The following is a 19,894-nucleotide window of genomic DNA, read 5'->3' on the forward strand; positions in this document are numbered from 1 at the left end:
AATGTTAGCCCATGGCTGGACAAGCTGGGGGCTCCTGTCAGGGACATCAGGGACCTTTTCTGACATCTGCCCTGCCCCAGCTGTGCTGGGAGATTGTTCCTGTTCTGATTGGAGGCTCTGTGTAATGTGGATTAATCCAACTGCAGGGAACTGACAAAACTTTGTGTGTAGAGTGTGGGAAGGACTTTGTGGTGCCTGAAGTGCAGAAACAGACCCTGCAGGGCACAGGAATTATCCCAGGCACTGCATTCCACAGGGCTGATATTTAGATCTGCTGCAGTGAGTTCCATTTTAAAAGGGTAAAATCAAAGGCTGTAGAGGAAAAAAACCTCATCAAAGTTTGGTAGAGCTTATCTTGCTTATTCCCTGGGCTTGGGCTGGTCATTTTCCCTCAGCAGGTTTCTGTTTGCCCTAAATCTCTTACAGTGGGAACAGCAACATTTCCCTTCCCTGTATCTAAAGGGGAAGTGGGCAGCCTGTGGGTGCTGCTGCTGTTTCTCTTTCTTCCATTGTCTCCTGCTTGCTAATAATAATAATAATCCCTCCTTCCATCTAAACACCCCTGCAAATGATGCTGAATTAATCCTCTCAGCTCCCTGTTGAGCTCATTAAATTCCATTATCCTTGCTGCACAAGTGGAGGCCCTAAAAGATGGAGTCAGCTGCAGGGGAAAGGCAGGCAGGGAGCAGAGATCTCCCTTCCCCACACTGCTGTCCCTGTGGGGAATCTGGGGTGAAAAGCAATCTTTGTGCACATTTACCCTTCCAATCCTTTGACCTGGGGTTTGTTTTTTCCCCCCCTGTCCCTGCCAGACCTATGGGGTCCGTGCCACGAGCCAGCAGTGCAGTGAGGCAGGAGACATCTGTGCCATCTGCCAGGCAGAGTTCAGGGAACCTCTGATCCTTCTGTGCCAGGTAAGACCCCAGAGTGCCCTGCTGCCATTCCCTCAGTGAGCTCCTGCAGTGGGGAGAGGCACAGCCAGCCTGGGAACGCCTGCAGGCCTCTGCTGCCTCCTGATCCAGCTCCTGGTGGCTGTTATATTACTGCACTTTTATTTTATTTTATTTTTTCCCTAATGAAGGACTGTTAGTCCTACTCCCATATCTTTAAGGGGCCTGAGAGCCCCTTAATTTCCAAGATTATAACAATTCAGAGGGAGGGGGTTTCCATTTTCCATTTCAGGGGAGGAAACCACTGGGTTGTGGCAGCTGGGGGGTGACTGTGGCTGTGGGGCAGGGGCTGCAGTGGGCAGTGCAGGCCCTGGGGCTACACTGAGCAGAGCTTTACCTGCCCCTCGAGAGGGCTGGGTGGATTAAAACTCCCTTTTGATAACAGGGTTATCAAATTAAAGCCATCCTGTGCACCAAAGGTGCCTCTTAGCCTTGCTGCCAACATCTGTGCAGATGTTTCCAAGCTGGAAGCCCCTGAGGAGCTGCTTTTGGATCTGCTTGGCAGAGCTGGGATTTGAGGAGTGACATTTCTGCTGACTCCTCATGTGTGGAGGAGTTTCCAGCTTCTCACAGCTCCTCGTGCTCCCTCCTTGCCCTTTTCCTGCTCTCCCAGTCTGGGATTGGATGGTGTCTGCTGGGGAGAACCTCGAGAGGGGTCAGTGCAGAAACCAGAGGAGGAGATCAGGGATGAAAACTGACTTTTACTGGAAAGGGCAAACTGGGAGTGCAGCATAAAGCAAATGCAAGGAGCAGGGGGAAGAAAGAGGTTGTGGGAGCTCAGTAAGGATTTAGATAACTTAGGGAACTGAGGAGGGAAATATGGCAGAGGAAAACCCTCTCAGCCCAGGTGCTGTGGGCCTTTGGAATGTTTATTTCTAGTGCTCTAATTGGAAACCAGAGCTTTGGCAAACTGGGGTTTATTTCCCACAGCCTGTGAGTGCCAGCTGCACCAGCTGCCTCCCTGCTGGTGAGGTGGCTTGGTTTGAACAGACAGGTGTGTGCTAAGGAAGGCAGGAGAATGTAAAACCCCTCTGTCTGAATGATTATAATTTTGAAATTAAGGGGCTCTCAGGCAAAGATATGGGAGTAGGAATAACAGTTCTTTATTGGGGAAAAATAAAAATGAAATAAAAATGCAGTAATACAAAACAACACTGCCAGAGTCAGCCCATGCCCTGTCCCCTGTGTGTCAGGGGGTGGCACAGCCCCATCCCATGGGGGCTCAGCCCTCCTGCAGTGCCAGCTGTGGCTCTGCTGGAGCAGGGATCCTGCACAAGGGGGGAGTTTTCCTCTGCAGCTCCAGGGCTGCTGGAGATGGGCCTGGGCTCCCTCTGGCCATGCAGGGCAGCAGAAGCTGCTCCTCTGGCAATGCACTGGGCAAAGGCTGCTGGGCTGTGCCAGGCTCACATTGGATCCAGGTAGGAATGCTTGGCTCCTGCCCTGGGCAATGCAGCATCTCCCCATGGGATGCTGGAATTGGATCAGCCCTGCAGGGACACTCAGTGGCCATGGACAGCAGAGATCTCCTGCAGGGAGGATTGGCTGGGGGAGAGATAAAGGAAAAACTGCCCCATGGACAGCAGAGAACTGCCCCAGCTCTGACAGATGGGGACAGAACACACAGCCCCAATTCCAGTGTGAGGCCTGGTGACAGTGCCTGTGGCAGTGATGTGACAGTGCCTGTGGCAGTGATGTGACAGTGCCTGTGGCAGTGATGCTCCTGTCCCTGTGTCCCCAGCACGTGTTCTGTGAGGAGTGCCTGTGCCTCTGGTTCGACCGGGAGAAGACGTGTCCCCTGTGCCGCTCGGTCACCGTGGAGACGCTGCGCTGCTGGAAGGACGGCACCACCTCTGCCCACCTGCAGGTGTACTGACAGACAGACAGACAGACAGCAGGGCAGCCCTGCCCTCCTGCAGGTGCACTGACAGACAGACAGACAGACAGACAGCAGGGCAGCCCTGCCCTCTTGCAAGTGTACTGACAGACAGACAGACAGACGGACAGCAGGGCAGCCCTGCCCTCCTGCAGGTGCACTGACAGACAGACAGACAGACAGCAGGGCAGCCCTGCTCTCCTGCAGGTGCACTGACAGACAGACAGACAGCAGGGTAGCCCTGCTCTCCTGCAGGTGCACTGACAGACAGACAGACAGACAGCAGCCCTGCCCTCCTGCAGGTGCACTGACAGACAGACAGACAGCAGGGCACCTCTGCCCTCCTGCAGGTGTACTGACAGACAGACAGACAGCCAGCAGCCCTGCCCTCCTGCAGGTGCACTGACAGACAGACAGACAGACAGCAGGGCACCTCTGCCCTCCTGCAGGTGTACTGACAGACAGACAGACAGCCAGCAGCCCTGCCCTCCTGCAGGTGCACTGACAGACAGACAGACAGACAGCCAGCAGGGCAGCCCTGCCCTCCTGCAGGTGCACTGACAGACAGACAGACAGACAGACAGCCAGCAGCCCTGCTCTCCTGCAGGTGTACTGACAGACAGACTGACAGCCAGCAGGACAGCCCTGCTCTCCTGCAGGTGCACTGACTGACTGTAGGGCAGCTCACCAGGCACAGAGCAGGACAATGCCAGGATCCCTGCTCAGTTCTGTCTGTCTTTCTTCCAGCTCTGAGCCAACAGAACAATTGTGACTGGCCAGAACCTTTACCCTGGAGGGCAGGGGAGGTGTGGGTTATGTTGTGGTAAACTCCAGGGTGTTTTTGGAGCTTACAGGGTTGTCTGGGATGTTTCCTGTTTTCCTTTCAGTATGGACAAGCACAGCACATCCAGGGCAGGGTGTGAGTGCTGAACAAGGCTGTGCTCTGGCTGAGGAGCTCCACATCACCTGGCCCTGCACTCCCTGAGTCCATCACCTCACAGAATTACACAGCACCTCTCTCTGAGAACTCTTCCCAAGCAGGGCTTCAGAACCTCCTGTCCACAGCTGCAGTTGCAGAAATGTCATTTCCCAGTTGATTCCACAAATGGCACGTGCTGTCACCTTAGGAACATCACAGGGAGCTTGGGAAGGCCCCTGCCAGTGAAGCTGGAAATGACACCTCCTTTCCCTGGAAGTGTTCTTCCTCTTTCATTTTCATGGTGAGACTTTCTGATTTCCCAGTCTCTGGGGAGAGCAGAGGGAGGTTGAAGTTGAGTTGTGTTTGTCTGGATGGAAATCCAGCCCCTGTCTAAGAGCATGTCACAAACTCAGTGTCCCTGCCCTGTGCTCCTCAGCCAGGACCTGCCTGGCTCCTCCAGCAGGGAAAACCAGAGCCTTGAGCTTCAGCAGGAGCTCCTGAGGAAGGAGATCCCTGGCAGGAATTAACAGGAATTACCCAATCCTTGTGGCTGAGCTCTCTGCTGAGCTTCTCCAGCAGCACAAGCCCTCAGAGGGAGGAGCTGCTGTTTGTTCTGGAGCTTTCCCTGTCCCCAAACCACCCCAGGAGCAGCAGCATCCCCAGCTCATTGCCATGGAAATGGCTGAAGGTGACAGCCCCACCTGAGCCATCAGCAGGAAGAGGCTCCTGAGGGAAGGAGGTTCTGGCTGTGCTGATGGAAACTCCACAGGGAGGAATTAAAGCAAACAAGAGCTGATGGGAACAGGAGTAAAGCTCCAAGTTTCTGTGGAAATAATCTCAGTGTGGCTGAGGAGGAGTGGTGAGAGCAGAGCCTGAGCTGGGCAGAGTCCAGACCTGGCTTGGGAGGTCCAGGGAAGCAGAGCAGGAAAAGCTTTAATTTCCAAGCCAAAGTGATGTCAAATTCTTGTCTAATGGACCCTGTGAAAGTGGAGAACTAAGCCAAGGAATCTCAGTGCTCTCTGCAATGGGAATAGATCCCTGTCTTTGGGATGGGAGAGAGTTCAGAATGGCAGGGAGCAGGGTTTTCATTGGGCATAACAAATGTGATGTGTGATAGCCTGGAATATTCAGCAGGAAAAGGGAAATCAGTGATTGCATGGGCAGGGAGGTTCTGAAAGGCCTCAGTGTCACTGCAGTGCCAGTGAACCCAAAGCTTGGTGTTCCTGCTTTCAAACTGTTTGAAAAGCTGCTTCTCATTCTGAAATTTTTTCTCTAAATGCTTCTGGAAAATGTGTTTGGAGGAGTGTAGGAAAAGCTCAGTAGGAAAGTGTGGGATACACTGCTTCAAAATTAGGTTTTTATTGGTGGTAAGGCAGGAAATCAAAGGCAAAGTGTGGGTTTGCATTCTTAAATTTTGGGATGTTGTTTTTGGGAGGATGGTCCTAACCTTCTCCTAGAACATGACACTTGGACCAGAAAGCATCCAGGAGAAACTTCAGTTCCAATGACTGTTGATTTCCATGGGAAAACAGGGAAAGCTGTGGAAGGAAATTCCTTAGAGAGAGGAAATAAAACCCAGAGCCTTTTTTTGCCATTGAACAGTTATTTTTCTTTTTTTTTTTAATAAATTCCTTATAAATATGTACAAAGAGTCTCAGCATATGAAATTCCTTTTACAAAAGAGAGAAGCCCCATCCAGCCAGGACCAGGAGCCTCCTGGAGCTCCAGGAACTCTGAGCACAGGCCCTGCCCTTGCTTTGGTGAGGGGGAAACCTGCACAGTGACCCTGCTGGAGTTTCATCCCAATGGTTCTGGATCAGCAAAATGCCAGGAATTGGGCATTCCCTGCCTGTCATTCCCTGGGCAATGCCACTGGCAGAGACTGGGGAATTCCCAGTGGCCTCAGGACTAAGGAGGATGGGAGGGATTTGGGATAAACTGGTGAATGACTGGAAAAGGGATGCTGTAAAAACCCAAGGAGTTAAATCCCACTGCAGCTGGGTTTGCTCTGCTTGCTGCCACCTGTAACTGCTGATGGAGTAATTAATAAAGGTGTAAGTAATAATGGTGTAACTAATTAATGGCCATTTTATCCTCAGATGCTTTCAGTGAATATTTATCAAGCTCCAGAGTCTCTTCCTGTAAATATTAAAAACCTTGGGAAATTCAAGCACTTCAGTAATTCCCTCAGAGTGGACACTGAAGTCACATCAAAATTCCCTCCTGTACTCAAATAAATATTTGAAAAAAAAAAAAAAAAGTTTGGATTTTGTGGTGTAAAAACCCAAGGCAGGAGCAGCAGGTGAGGATCCCTCTCCTCAGACTGGCTGGTCCTAGGGAAGCCCAATTCCCATGGTATTCACAATTCCCTCAGCCTTGGATGTGGAATTGGCATGGCCAGAGTCTCCTCACTGCTGTGATGAGATGGAAAGTTCAGCTCACACACAGCAAAGTTACACAAGAATGAGGCCGAGTTTGAAGCCTGGATTGAAAATCAAATTTGGGAGCAAAGTGGCTCCAGGGAAAGCTGTGCACCTGCTGGGGAGCTGGGACACAGCCAGGAGGGTTGGACATGGACAGTGTGTGTCCAGGATTCAGTGGGGAGCTCAGGTGGTCTGTTCTGTACACACCAGGCTCCTGTGGAGATCAGGGACAGATGTTGGGTAGGAAAATTGAGTATTATGGGCTATTCTGTCCTCACTGGGGCCACTTTTTACAGGGCAATGCAGTTTTCCAGCTGGGAATGCCTCATTCCAGGCTGTCTGTGGACAGACACTGCACCAGTTGAACCAGTTCAGTTTGTCATGGATTTCAACAGCAGGAACTGCTTCTGCTCATGCTGAGGGTTTAAGAGACCTTTTTAACTTTTCCTGTGATACAGAAACAAAACAGACTCACAGATCAGATGAAGCTGATTCAAGAAGTGTTTGAGGAGGATTGAAGGGAATTGCTTTAGCAATGTGTTTGGCTCAGAGGAATTCCTGCCTCCCTCTCTGAAGCAGGAGCAGGATGGGATTCCCCCCCTGGGCACTGCCAGCTCCCTGCTCTGGGTGCTGCCCCTCCTGGGCACACCAAGCTTGGGACAGGAGGCCTGGGCCCATTTCAGCTTTGTCACCTGCTGGAAAGAATTCTGCAGGAGAAGAGGAAGGAATGTGGAGCTCCTGGGCCAAGCCCTGCCCTGGGGTAACCCAGCACTGAGTTCCCTGGCCAGAGAGAGGAGCAGTTGGAGCAGGTGGCAGCAGCCCACACCAGGCTGCTCTTTTACCTTGGAATATGGAATTGCAGGCTGTGCTGGGAGCTGCCTTGGCAGGGAATGCTTTAAAGATTCATGCAGAGCTCCCTCCCAGCCGTGCTCTGCGCAGACCATGAGCTCATAAGTGAGCTCTGAAACCCGAGAGGGCTCCGCTCCTCCACGGCCCTCCCAGCTGAGCCAACCCCGGCATTGCTGGGAGAAAACAAAAGGGCCAGAGGGGAACTGTGCCGGCTTCCTGCCCACGGGAGGGGACTGGGAATTTCCAGGGAGCTCACAGCACCCTTCCCTTTCCGGGCAAACACCAACCAGGGGGAAAGCAGATCTTGTAGAAAGGATAAAAACACTCCTTGTCAAAAATGGAGGCGTTCAAGGATAGCAATTACACCACAAAATGTAAGGCTTTGACAAATCCATACCCTCAACAAGGAATTCCAGTTCTGTACAGGGAATTCTGGCTACAAAACTCCAAAACTTCACCCTCAGTTCACACAAAACATCCAGTTTGGAACTACAGAAGTGAAGCAAACCAGGAACAAGGCAGGGTTTGGGGTTCCAGCCCTGCTCTGGTTTCCACTGGGGAAGCACCATCCATGTGGCCGCTCCAGGCTGGGCAGGACAAGTCTGTTAACATTTTTTGCTGACTGTTTGGAGCCCCTGAGGAGAGCAATGCCCTGGGAGCTCTGAGGTTTGGGAATTTTCACAGACAAGCCTGTCCACGGAGGGCTGGGACTGAGGGAGATCAGCCAATCCCTGCACTGGGGCTGATCACAGATCTGGGGGCTCTCCCGAGGTGGGGAGGACAGAACTTCCCTTCCTTTTCCTTGGCTGTGCTGTTCCAAGGGATTGAAACATTGGGAGCAGCCTGAAGGCTGCAGCCCCCACAGCCAGGGCAGCAGAGAGGAAGGGCAGTGCCAGCTGTGTGCCCAGGGAAATGCAATAATTCACCTATTCCAGGTGAGGAGTTCATTACATTCAGAGCTGGTAAAGGTGAGGAATGGTGGGACAGCCTCTGAGGGATGTGACCCAGCTCTGGGCCTGTCCCAGGGCTGGGGAGGATGTGCCCTAAGGCAAGTGTCACATCCAAGGCTCCTGTTCAAGTGGGATTGTGCAATTCCACGGGCACAATTTCACTCCCACATTCCAGGGCTTTCCAGAAATTGGTATTTTTAAGGCTCTGCCCAGCACTGCTGGAATCAGCTGAGGCTCCTCCTTTTGTTACTGTAGGAGACTGAGCTGGGAAAGGATTCAGGATGCTGAGGATTACTGAGCATCAGGCCAGAAATGGCAGGAAAATGTTTCACTGGTCCCTGTGGCTCTGAGAGCACCCCAAGGGTATGGACAGACAGACTACACAGAGCTACACCACCCCTCCCCACACTGCACATCACCAGGGCAGGGCAAGGCTCCTCACCAGGAACCATCTGCTCTTCCAGCAGAGCCCTTGCTGCTGTTTGGGAATGGACTTGGATCAATATCAGCCAGGAAAATGTGTGCAGGGGCTCAAAACACTGCAGTGAATATTTGATAAAGGGAGAATTTAGCTTTCAGATTGCTTAGAAACATTTCTCCTGCAGCAGTGGAAAATGCAGGGTCTCACTGGACACAGAGGCCACTCGGGTTCTTCCTGGGCTGGGTGAGGGGTGGGAAGTATTTTTAAAAGAAAAGGAGCCAAATTTCCCTCAGAAATTGGGTTCTAACATTCCTTTATGCCTTTGAAAATGCCCTCCCTGCCATGGCAGGGTCAATTTTCTGGTGCAAATATCTGAAGGTAGGAAAAATGTTTCTAAAAAACTGTGCACAGGTTGCTGTATGTGGAAGGTACCCGAAATCTGACAGGTAGTTTTGGCTGCAAGGATAAAAGTGCTCAGTACTAGACTGAAAAAAGCCCTTTGACTTCTAAGGCCAAGCTCTCCTGTTATCCCCTGCTCTAGTGATCAGTCTGGATAAGAGTTCTCTTCCCTGGGTCACGGGATGTGGGACTGAATAAATCACCATGCAGGAGAATTCCCAGCTCTGGAGCTGCAGGAAGTGCTGCTCTAGCAGACTTTGATGTGCACACTGCAGTGGAAAGGGCCCTGTGTCCTTTCCACCTCAGTGCCTGCTGCTTCCCAAGCTCCACACTGTCCAAAAGAAAAAGAACTGCTCCAAAGAAAAGGAGTTTTATAAAGTTCTGGGGTAGATTATTTGTTTTGTCTTAAGTTTCTGCAGAGATTGAAAGAAAGAAAAAAAAAATAGCACCTTCTCAACAAGTCTTACTTTTTGCTATCTTGTGTATAAATATCAATAACCAAAATAGATCTTTCCTTGTCCCAGGTTTCAGAACATCCTCTTGGGGAAACTGTAGCACCACAGAGAGGCAGTTTAGCCCCAGACAAATATTAAATGTAGCACCAGAGAAACTAAAGTCATAGGAAAGCTGCTCTCCCCTGGTGCCAGAGCATGAATATTTACACACACAAACCGCTGTCCGAGCCGCTCCGCACCCGCTCCCGCCACGCCTGGGCAGCACGTTTGGAATTCTCAGGATTACAAATCTGGGTGTAGAGATTCCTCCTCATCCTGCTGCAGAAACGGGCCAGCAGGGCAGGGGGTGGTGTCCAGCAGGGCCAGCAGCAGTGCCAAGGCTCGGCCTGCGGGAGCAGGGCTGCTCACAGCAGCGATCTGATCTACAGGGAATGTCGCTTACGCTCTCGACAAGGCATGCACGCGTCCACGTCTGCATACACAGGGGTTACATTCTTCTATATATAAGCAGGTTTTGTGTCTCTGGTTTGCTGCTGGGCCCTTGAACAGCTCCTTCCGGGCAAATCCTCCTTCTCACGTCGCCCAAAGCACTTCCAGCATCTCCCACTTCTTTCTTTCTCTCCACTCTTCACAGCTGCTGCTCAGGCTCTGGATTCCCTGGAGGAAAAGGGGAAACAATTTTCTCCAAGGGCACAGGGTTTGTTCCAGCCTAAGAAAGCAAAAGAATGGGGTTGGGTGTTAATTATGTTGATGCATTTGGTACAATAAAAGCTTCTTTTAAATTTATGCTTGAACCCTCCTACTAAATTTACGGAGAAGAAGAAGTGTGGAGTTTATGGGGAGGAGGGTTTGTGGCTCAGACAGGAGATGATGCCTTTGGCCCTGGGTACTGCAGATTTTTGGGAGCTCTCCCCCTTGCAAGGCTCCTTTTGGGTGCTCCATCTTCATTTACATCACTTGAACAAAAATGTGAACTTTGAGGGAAGCCATTAAATTTGTTCCAGGTAGGCAGTGGGGTGCACGGAGTATCACAGGAGACTGCAAGAACTCACTCATCCCTGCCTCTGCTACTGATTAGATTTGTGGCCTTGGGCAAACCACTGCTTTCAGTTCTGCTGGAAAATGAGGGCACTAATAACTTCCTTGCCTCACAGGTGGGCTGCGAGCCTTAATTAATAAAGTGCTCAGAGAAAGGCACCCATCTAAGTGCAAATTAGCAGGCGACGTGCCCAAGGGGCATCTGCGATGAAATTCCCATTTCCCAGCGTTTGTCCCTCAGTTTGTTGATGGCAGCCCTGGCTGGGGCAGATGCCATGGATCTCTCGTGTGCAGGCGGTGACAGTGAGAGATCCTAGAAAAACCTGCACGGAGAAATCTCCAGCGCAGCCCAGCCGGGATGAGGTGATTTCACCGCTGGGAAAGGGGGGGAGTCGCTGACGGTGCAACTGCAGCAGCAATGAAGTCACAGCTAATTAGGGCTGGCCACAGCTCCGGGGCAGATCCTGAGCTGCCTTACTCCGGAATCCCTCCCCTTGCTGCCGTCCTGCCCTGCCCATGCCAGCGGGGAGGCAGCAGGAGACAGCCTTGGGATGGGCTGAACCTCCGGGGACACAGGCGAGCTGCGGTGCTGGCACGGACTCTGAGCAGAATCCCAGAGTGGGAAGGGACCCACAGGGATCATCAGCCCAACTCCGGGCTCCAGGGCACCCCAGCAATCCCCCCTGGGCCTGAGAGCAAACACGGCCTTGGGGCTGTGACCTTTCCCTGTCCCTGGAACGTCTCTGGTTCCTGAACCACGTCTGCTTTATCCCAGCTCCTGCCGGCTGCCCACAGGATGTGGCAATGCCAGCCCCTCATTCCCAGCCCTGCTTTCTAGTTTCAGGGAATCTGAGGCACCGGTGGGAATGGCAGGAAGGAGGAAGGCCGGGATGAACCCTCAGAGGTGAAGCACAGTTCCAGTCTGGCTGTGATCAAGGCTGTCAGCCAGCCCCATCCCAGGGCTGCTGCACCTCCGGGCTCCATCTCCCACATCCCACCTGCCCTCTGGAAGTACTGGAGTGTCCCAAAGTGCTTTAGCAGAGCTGTTTGGCTCTTTTGGCAGAAGGTAAATAGGAGAGGTGTTTGCTGTGTGGAGAGGGACAAACACAGCTACACAAAACCAGCAGCTGGGCACAGGGAGTCAATGCAGAGCTCCAGGGATAGCCTGGGGCTTGGAATGCACCCTGCTCAGCCTTCCTGCTTCCCTGGTGCTCAGGGACAGGCACACAGCACCATGGGATCCTCCAGACTGGGAAACATCACCAGGAGGGGATTTGGGTGCCTCAATCCCCACACAAATGCCAGAATTGCCCAGAGCAGGGCACAGCTGGGCTGGGAGTGTGGCACTGTACAAAGCAATGTGGCTGCCTTCACTCCAAGAGGTGAGATATTTACTCAAGTTACACTGGAATAAAGAGTCCAGGAGTTGATTAAAGGATTTCCTCCACAGCAAAACCATTTAATCCTTATTTATTATTTCTCCTGTAGCAGCACTTCCAGCTGCCAAGCTCTGAACCCTTGTCCTGCTGTGCCACCCATGGCTGGCAACAGATCATCCGTGGTGTCACTGTATTTTACAAACTGTCTCTCTGTGTCACTTAATGTATAGAAAATCTATAAAAACCTGTAAAAGTTGATAAATCCTAGAACATCTTGAACTCCAAGCGATAAATCTGCTCCAGGGCAGGCAAAGAGCTCAGCACAATGTTTATGCATCTCACAAGCCCCATTCTAAGGGCTTAAATGGCTCTTAAGTTTTGCATCAGCCTCGTGCTGGCCTTCTGCAGGAAGGTGAATTTCATGGAAAGAATAAAAGAGAACCCCAGAATTCTGGCCCTGAGCCCATCTCTCAATAAACCAATTTTGAATATCCTAGGCTGTGTTAAAGCCATTTCTGGGTGCATATTGGCTGCATTGCCAGTATCTGACTCATTAATGGAATATACTTTGAGCCAATTCTGATCTCATTTATAGCACTGTAAATCCAGGGCAACCCAATTGACTCCAGTGGAGTTACTCCAAATTTCCCACAATAGGCACTCAGCAGACAGAGCAAAATTTGGTACTTTGGGTCTGAAAAAGGCTGGGGAAAGCCAAACTACATCCCATTTGTACTGGGGTGGATAGTAAGTTGGAAAGAGAACCAGCATATCCCTTTTGTAGAGCTGCTGAAAAATTGATTATTTAATGTGCCATTCTGAAAAGGCTGAAACTTTGGGGGAAACTGTCCACAACTATCAACATTTTTCATTTCCTTCTGAAATCCAAGGAATTATGGCTGAGTGCCTGTATGAAAAGTGCAGTGTCTATTGGAAACATGGATGGGAACGATAAGGAAAAATTTACTTCCACTGAAATTTATTCATGGGAACTGACATTCTCTTTGGTGATGTATCCCTCTGTGCCTGGGCATTTAGGGAGAGACAGATTTTGCTCAGAAAGTTGCTCTCAACCATTGCACAAAGGAAGCAATAAGGTTATGAGACAACAAATGGTTTTGGTTACAAAACCACCTCAGCCAACCTGGCCACATCCTGGTGATTTAACACACACAGGCACTTCCAGATTACCTGGAATTCTCCAGCCTTATCCCACAGCTTTACCAAAAAAACCAAGCTGCTTTTCTCATGGATGCTGAGTGGGATGGGCATGAAACGACTCAGGTAGGGGGTCCTGTGTCTCTTAGCACTTCTCTGATTTTTATTCAGGGAGGGGAGGAGAAGCCACCTTTGGGCAGCACCTGCACGAAGCCAGAAGCCAGAGCAGAGTTGGAGCTCCAGCTGGAAAAAGGAGTTCTGCTCACGGCTACTGTGTCAGCATGGAACTGCTCCATTTAAAGGGATTACAGGGGCCACTGGCTTGGCACACGTCCCACTGCTAATAAACAAAATAACAGTTATTGATATATTGAAAGGGAAAAATATATCCAAGGGCTTGGATCGCTGAGGGCACGCTGGAGGCAGGGACTAAACGAGGCACAATCGCTGCCGTCCCCGCGCAGCAGCAGCTTAATGAGGGAACAAGGGCTGGGCACAAGCCCTGTCAAATTCCCAAGCAGCCCCATCCGCGTACACTCACACTTCATTAGCATCTCCGCGGGAGGTGGAAGGGCAACTTGGAAGACCAGAAAACAATTAGGAGGGGGTTCAGGAGTGCTAGAAACGAACTGGGAAGAATGGTGTGTCCGGGAGATCTTTGTAGAGGAAGAGCAGGGAACCTGGACAGTAAAAAAATTCGTTTGGGCTCCAATCCTCCCACAAAGACTGTCCTGCTTGGCCTCAGTCCACCCGTGGAATGAGCCATTCCTGGGCTGCTGTTTGTTTGTGCAAACTCTGATGTTTGTTTATCGGGAGAATTAATGCTGAAGGTTTTCTTTCTTCAATTGAACAGTGAGGCTGGGGCGAGGGTGGCAGGGACCTTTGGCTTTTTTGAGCAGGATGCTTGCCACTGGGAAGGGCTGGCTTTTCCCTGATCCAGGAGGATAAACAACAGAGCCTGGCTCTTTGTGTGAGGGACGCACACGGGGTGCACGAGGCTGGATGTTTGTCCTGGTGCAGAACCAGCTCTCTGCATCTCCACTGCCTCTGGTCCTTCGTTTGCTCTGCTCTCCTGCACAGCTCAGTGGGACACCTCCAGAAATCTTATCAAGCCAGTTTTAATACAGATAATTAACTGCACTGAGACTTTGGACAGAGTGGCTCTGCATGAACCTCGCAGCAAACAGTGGGGGGAATTCCTGGCAACACAGTGGGCACGGAACCAGGCTGGTGGAGCTGGCAGGGACAAGTAGGGTTTGATTTTAATACACTGCCACTCCTGAACTAACAGAGCGAAATACAAGTGACATTGTATGCCAAACTGGCACCTGACAACTATACTTCATGCCCTGGTTGGATGTTTCAAGGTGATGTCAGATTACATATTACAACTACCAGTTGCAAAGCATCCATCCCAAATCCCAAGCAGGGTCTGCAGATGCAAGCTGGTCACAGCCCTAATCCTGCTCCACTGCCATCACCCAGGGCTGTGGGAGCACGAGGGGCTCCCTGGAGCACGGGATTGTTCCCTGAGCAGGGCTGCTCTGAGAAGCCACACGGAGCTCAGGGAACAAGCACCAACCTCCTGCCTCAGAACATTCACAGCCTCTTGGAAAAGCAGGAGGGGAACTCGAGGAATAACCCAAGCTGAAACTGGCCTTTTCCTCTTTTCTCCATTCCTTCTGCAACCACCGGATCACGAGACAAAGGCTGACTCTGCAGGTCACTCATTAACTGTACAAGTTACTCTCCTCTTACCAGCCTTTCCATGAAATCCAGAGATCACAAGTGGTTAGAGGCTGGACTTCCCAGCTTGTTGCAGGACAATGTTATTGTCACTGCAGAGTTCTCTGAGGATGGCAGAAAAATGCCTGTTTTGTTCAGAAATACTCTGCTGAGGTAATCAAACACTGTCTTACCTCATCTCCAAGGCTAACCAGCTCACTGCACTGTCACTGGGGCTCTGAGACACTGCAGACTGTCAGAAACCTCCACTGGTGAAAGCAAATTACTGCTCAGGATGAAAAGATTATTAATGGCCAGAATAACTGAGGAACTGAGGTGCAGATGACACAGTTAATTATTCTGGGCTTGCATTGTATTTTCATATGCAGCTTGGTCACTTGTGCCTCAGAAGCATGGCAGGAGTGGGACAGGTTGCACACAGGGACAGCCAGGAGTGTCACCAGCTTGTTCATCTGTGCCTTTATCCCTGAAACCGCTTCCCATCACACACCAGGAGCTCTTTTTCAGCCTTACATGTGTATTTGTGTCCAGGAGCATTTGGAGGCAGCTCAACGCTGTCTGTGGCAGCCTTTGAAGCCAGGGGCAGGACGGTGCTGCCCATGGAATTCGCCTCGGAGGCGCCCGGGATAATGCTTGGCTTTTCCACAGCCTCTCATCAAAGCCATTTATAAGCAACTGGTGGGCAGAAATGGAAGTGAGCACTCCAGGATCAACAGCACAAGAGATTGGGGGGAAAAGAATAGTGTCTGCCCAATAAACCTTCACAAAAATTAATACTCCAAACAGCTTTGGCCTCGTGGGATTGCCAGCGAGTCTGGGCTGAGCGTGTGCACGGATCACCGGGGCCAGCTGACAGGCTCGCTCTGCCAGCCCTGCTCACCTGCCACCTCCTCTGCTTGGGACAGAGTCCCAGACCGGGCAGGGAGGAATTTCCCTGGCTTGTCAGAAAGAAATGGACATTTGAGACATTAGATAAGGGAGATGACTGCCGTTCCCCCTTGGATTTCAGCTCTGTTTGTGCTCAGAGAGGCCAGCAAGGCAGACGGGTGGGTTTGCTTCCAAACACTGGAACCAAACTTGCCACAAACTGACGGGGAGGGAGAGATGTGTTTGCTCTGCTCCTGACCACAGTCCCACACCACTGACACCACCTCTGAGGCACAGTGCCTGCTTTTATAGACATTGAGGCTTCAATTTACCAAAACCCCACAGTTCTCCTCTGTTTTTGTTTCAAAGAAAGCTTTCCAAAGGTGACCAGCGGAGCCTCCCGCCAGACACAGCAGTTGTGGCTCAGATGGATGACAACAATGCCCCCTCACAGAGTGCACACACAGTGCAAACACACAGACCTGCTGGAAAACCTCATTTTTAAACTCTCTGATAACCTGACTTTCCTTCCACACTGCCCTATCCAAGCTGGTGGGATACCAGTGCACGCTGAAAGTTAGACATGCACTGAAATTGTGCCCTGAACACAGACAGACACTGGGGGGTGTTTATGATGCAATTTACAGCACCCAAAAGAGGAGCCCGTGCTCCTTAGGTCTGTGGTGACAAATCCACGACCCAAAGAACACTACAGAGCACTCAAAATCCCCACGAGCTGACCCCACATATGCTCAGTATCCCCGAGTGCTCCCAGAGCTGAGGGTGCAGAGCTGTCCCCACAAGCCCCGGAGCTGTCACCAGAATGACAACAACGAAGGTTACAGGACCAGGCATGTCCTGGTTACCTGCTGCTCATTTGCTCAGTGGCTCTGGAGCACAGAACCAGCAGTAACTGGGCTTGGGTGCTTTTCCTGGCCAGTGGCTTGGGACCCCCCTCGGGGAGAACCCCCAACACTGGGCAAGGCATTATCCAAAACACAGAGCCAATGTCCCAGGTAAAAGTCCAGTGGGAACATTCCACCACCCAGTGCCCCACAGCACCCGTGGGGAATGTCCCCCACTCTGAAGCCCACCAGGGAATGACAGGACACAGGGAAAGTTCCTCCACGCAAAAAAGGGCTGGAGGTTTGGCAGGCACGGGTGTGCGGGGCACCCTCCAGCTCTCGGGACCGGCAGCCGGGGCAACACGGGACCTGCGCGGCTCCCCCTGAGCTGCCCCGCGCCGCTGCCGGGCATGGAGCTCAAACTGCCCCGCAGGAGCACGGGTGGAGCGGGCGGAGGGGAGCCACGGGGGTGGAAGCCGTGAAAAGTTCGGGGAAGGGGAAAGGGGGCGTTTGAGGAGTCCCGAGAAAAGGGGAGAGGAGAGGGGGAAAGTGGGGATGGAGGGGACGGCGGGAGAGGTGAGAGCGACAGGTCGGTGTGACCTGGCACCGGCAGTCCAGGGAGAGGAAGAGAGAGGGGAGAGGAAGAGGAGTAGGCAAAGGAGAGCGGTCGGTGCGATCCGGCAGCACGAGCAGCCCGCGGCTCGGTGCGCTGCCGCGCTCAGCCCCCGCAGCCCGGCGAGGCGCGGGTACCGCGGACAGCGCGCTCCGCCGGGCCGGACCGAGCCGAGCCCCCGCGCCCGTCCCGAGCCCAGCCCAGCCCAGCCCCGTCCCGCGCCCACCTGTTGCGCGTCCCGCCTGCTCCCCGCTCCGTCCAGCGCCCCTCTCCCTAGAGGCTCCTCCTGCGGATCAGCCAGGCCAGCGCGGCCGCGGGCGTGAGCGCGCAGAGCAGCCCCGCCACGGCGGCCAGGCGGCGGGCGGCCGAGGGGCCGCGGCCCCGCGCCTTGCGCCGCTGCTCCAGCTCATCGCCCAGGCGGCGCAGGCGGGCGGCGACCCGGCGGGCGGCGGCCTCGGGCCGGGCGGCGCGGCCGGGGCCGCAGGGGCTGCAGGGCGCGGGGGGGCCGCGCAGCGCGCACGGGCACATGGCTGCGTCCGCTCGCCGCCGAGCCCGCCGAGTGTGCGGCGGGCGGGACGCGGGCGGGACACGGGGGGGACCGGGGGTTACATCATCCCCCGCGGGGCGGTGCTCGGCCGCGGGCGGAGAGGGGGGAGCCGGGAGACGGCGCGGGGTGGGGGGCAGGGGGACAGCGGTGCTGCGCTGGGACGGTCTGGGGTCCAGCGGTGGTGTGGGAGTTGGGTGGGACGGCGGAGGGATGGGAGGGACGGCACAGGGATGCGGGTGATGGTGTGGGGATAGAAGGACGTGGAGGGGACTGGGGGGAACGGTGCTTGTGTGGTGGGACATTCTGGTACCAAAGGATGGGTGGGGGTTCGGTGGGACAGCATGGGAATGGATAGGTGGAAGGATGGATGGATGGATGGACGGACGAACGGATGGATGGATGCACGGATGGTGTTGGGATGGAGGGGACAGCACGGGGATGCAGGGACACTGGGGATGGAATGACAGTGTGGGACTGGGAGTGGAGGAACCAGTGCTTGTGTGTGGTGGAAGATTCTGGTGTGCAGGGTGGGAGTTTGATGGGACAGTGTAGGAATGGGGGGATAGCGTGGGGATGGAGGGGACAATGGGATAGAGAGGGCAGTGGGGAAGGTGGGACAGAGAGGTCAGTGTGGGGATGGAGGGACAATTTGGGGATAGAGAGGGCAGCAGTGGAATAGAGGGGACAGCGTGGGGACAGAGGGACAGTTTGGGGACAGAGGGGAAGTGTGAAGAAGGTGGGACAGTGTGGGATAGAGAGGATAGAATGGGGATGGAGGGGACATTGTGGGAACTGTGGGGATAGAGGGGACACTGGGGATAGAGGGGAATTGTATGGGGACAATGTGGGGATAGAGGGCACACTATGAGGACAATGTGGGAATAGAGGGGACTGTGGGACAGAGGGGATGGCGTGGGGATAGAGAGACAGTGCGAGGCTGCAGATGCCTGTGGGCTGGAGGAGGGGACAGCGAGGAGATGCAGGGGGGCAGTGAGGGGATTACACAGAGCTGGAGCCGATTTCATCACCCACAGCATTACGGATTCGGATCACATTTCGGGTGGCCGAGGCAGGAGCGCGCAGCCCCCGGCACTGACCTGGGGCCCACAGGGCCTCCCCGGCTGCCGGGGCACGGGAGCAGGGCTGGCACCTCGGGCAGGGCTCCCTGCACACACCAGCCCTGGGATGGGCACGGGGGGCTCCCTCTGGGCCAGCAATCACCCCAAACTGGCCCTGTCCCCCCCCAGCTTTGCAGAGGAGCTGCTGCAGATCTCCTGGCAAATCACCCCAGCCCATGCACGCTCCCTGGAGCAGCCCCACGTCCTGCTGCAGGGGCAGCTCCTGGGCTGCAATCCCACCTCTGGCAGGGCTCACCAGCATGTGCACCCCAGGGAGACCCCTCCTCTAAGTCCCTGCAAGTGATTGTTTTGTTGGGAAAACAAGTCACAGAATCACAGACTGGTTTGGGCTGGAAAGGACCTTAAACATCATCCCATTCCACCCTCTGCAATGGGCAGGGACACCTTCCACTGTCCCAGGCTCCTCCAGCCCTGTCCAGCCTGGCCTTGGGCACTGCCAGGGATCCAGGGGCAGCCCCAGCTGCTCTGGGCACCCTGTGCCAGGACCTGCCCACCCTCCCAGGGAACAATTCCTAATTCCCAATATCCCATCTATCCCTGCCCTCTGGCTGTGGGAAGCCATTCCCTGTGGCATTCCAGGCCCTTGTTCCAAGTCCCTCTCCAGCTCTCCTGGAGTCCCTTTAGACCCTGCAAGGGCTTCTGAGCCCTCCCTGGAGCCTTCTCTCCAGGTGAGCACCCTCAGCTCTCCCAGCCTGGCTCCAGCCCTTGGAGCATCTCCATCGCCTCCTCTGGTCTCACTCCAGCAGCTCCAGGTCCTCCTAATGTTGAAGACCCCATGCCCCTGGGCAGCTCTGCAGGTGGTGTCTCACCTGAGTGGGGTAGAGGGGCAGAATCTTCCCCTCCTTTCCTGCTGCCCACACTGGGGGCTCAGTCCAGGGCAGGGGGGTTTTGGGGTCCAGCACACAGGCCAAGGCATGGCCAGCCTTCACCCACCTGTCTGCTGCAGGGTTTCTACACAGAGGAGTTCCTCCCACAATGAGGTAGTTTGGGTTCTTCCTGGACACCTCCTCATGCTCATTAAGTTGGGTTTTATGAACAGCACAGGCAAGCTGTAGAGGAGAGAAACCAGCAAGTGGCCAGTGAGGAAGGCAGAGGTGGACACCATAACTGCACAACCTGCTGCTCACAGCATGGGCTGTGTTTTACAGTCTGTTCTAGAAAGACCAGCTGTTTGACTGACACCAACACATCACTTACCTGCTCGGTTTCCTTGAGGGCTCCTCAGGAATCATTCTGGAGACTTGAGTCCTCATGGCCTCTCCGCTTCCTTGGGCAGCTGGACTGGCTGAAGGTGCAGAAACTTCACAGCTGTGGTTCAGCATC

The 19,894-nt window shown here is 53.7% G+C and overlaps 2 protein-coding genes across 29 annotated transcripts in view; one reads left to right on the top strand and one right to left on the bottom strand.

The window, feature by feature from the left end:
* Positions 1 to 5,807, top strand: part of RNFT2 (ring finger protein, transmembrane 2) — a 31,504-nt gene extending 25,697 nt beyond the window's left edge. For 4 of the 27 annotated variants that reach the window (XM_071445662.1, XM_071445677.1, XM_071445663.1 and 1 more), the window contains 3 exons: positions 813 to 914; positions 2,689 to 2,814; positions 3,711 to 5,807. In XM_071445662.1, the coding sequence (XP_071301763.1) occupies positions 813 to 914; positions 2,689 to 2,814; positions 3,711 to 3,746 (264 nt within the window). In that variant the 3' untranslated portion in view covers positions 3,747 to 5,807. Of the gene's footprint in view, positions 1 to 812; positions 915 to 2,688; positions 3,276 to 3,319; positions 3,426 to 3,482 lie in introns of those variants that run through there. The other 23 variants (XR_011682025.1, XR_011682028.1, XR_011682030.1 and 20 more) reach the window with 23 other exon arrangements.
* On the bottom strand, positions 5,345 to 18,688 carry HRK (harakiri, BCL2 interacting protein). Of its 2 annotated transcripts, none has more exons than XM_071445679.1 (2): positions 17,112 to 18,688; positions 5,345 to 9,896 (listed from the first exon to the last, which is right to left on the bottom strand). In XM_071445679.1, exon 1 carries the CDS (start codon positions 18,467 to 18,469, stop codon positions 17,159 to 17,161), a length of 1,311 nt encoding a protein of 436 aa, XP_071301780.1. In that variant the 5' UTR covers positions 18,470 to 18,688; the 3' UTR covers positions 5,345 to 9,896; positions 17,112 to 17,158. The 2 variants fall into 2 exon arrangements, with proteins under 2 accessions (XP_071301780.1, XP_071301779.1); XM_071445678.1 differs by having other exon boundaries at positions 5,345 to 9,948; positions 17,112 to 17,853.
* Between the last annotated feature and the right edge of the window lie 1,206 nt (positions 18,689 to 19,894).

The sequence above is a fragment of the Agelaius tricolor genome, unplaced genomic scaffold (assembly GCF_023055355.1).
Source record: "Agelaius tricolor isolate 1412-34295 unplaced genomic scaffold, bAgeTri1.0.p SCAF_20, whole genome shotgun sequence".
Classification (NCBI taxonomy): domain Eukaryota; kingdom Metazoa; phylum Chordata; class Aves; order Passeriformes; family Icteridae; genus Agelaius; species Agelaius tricolor.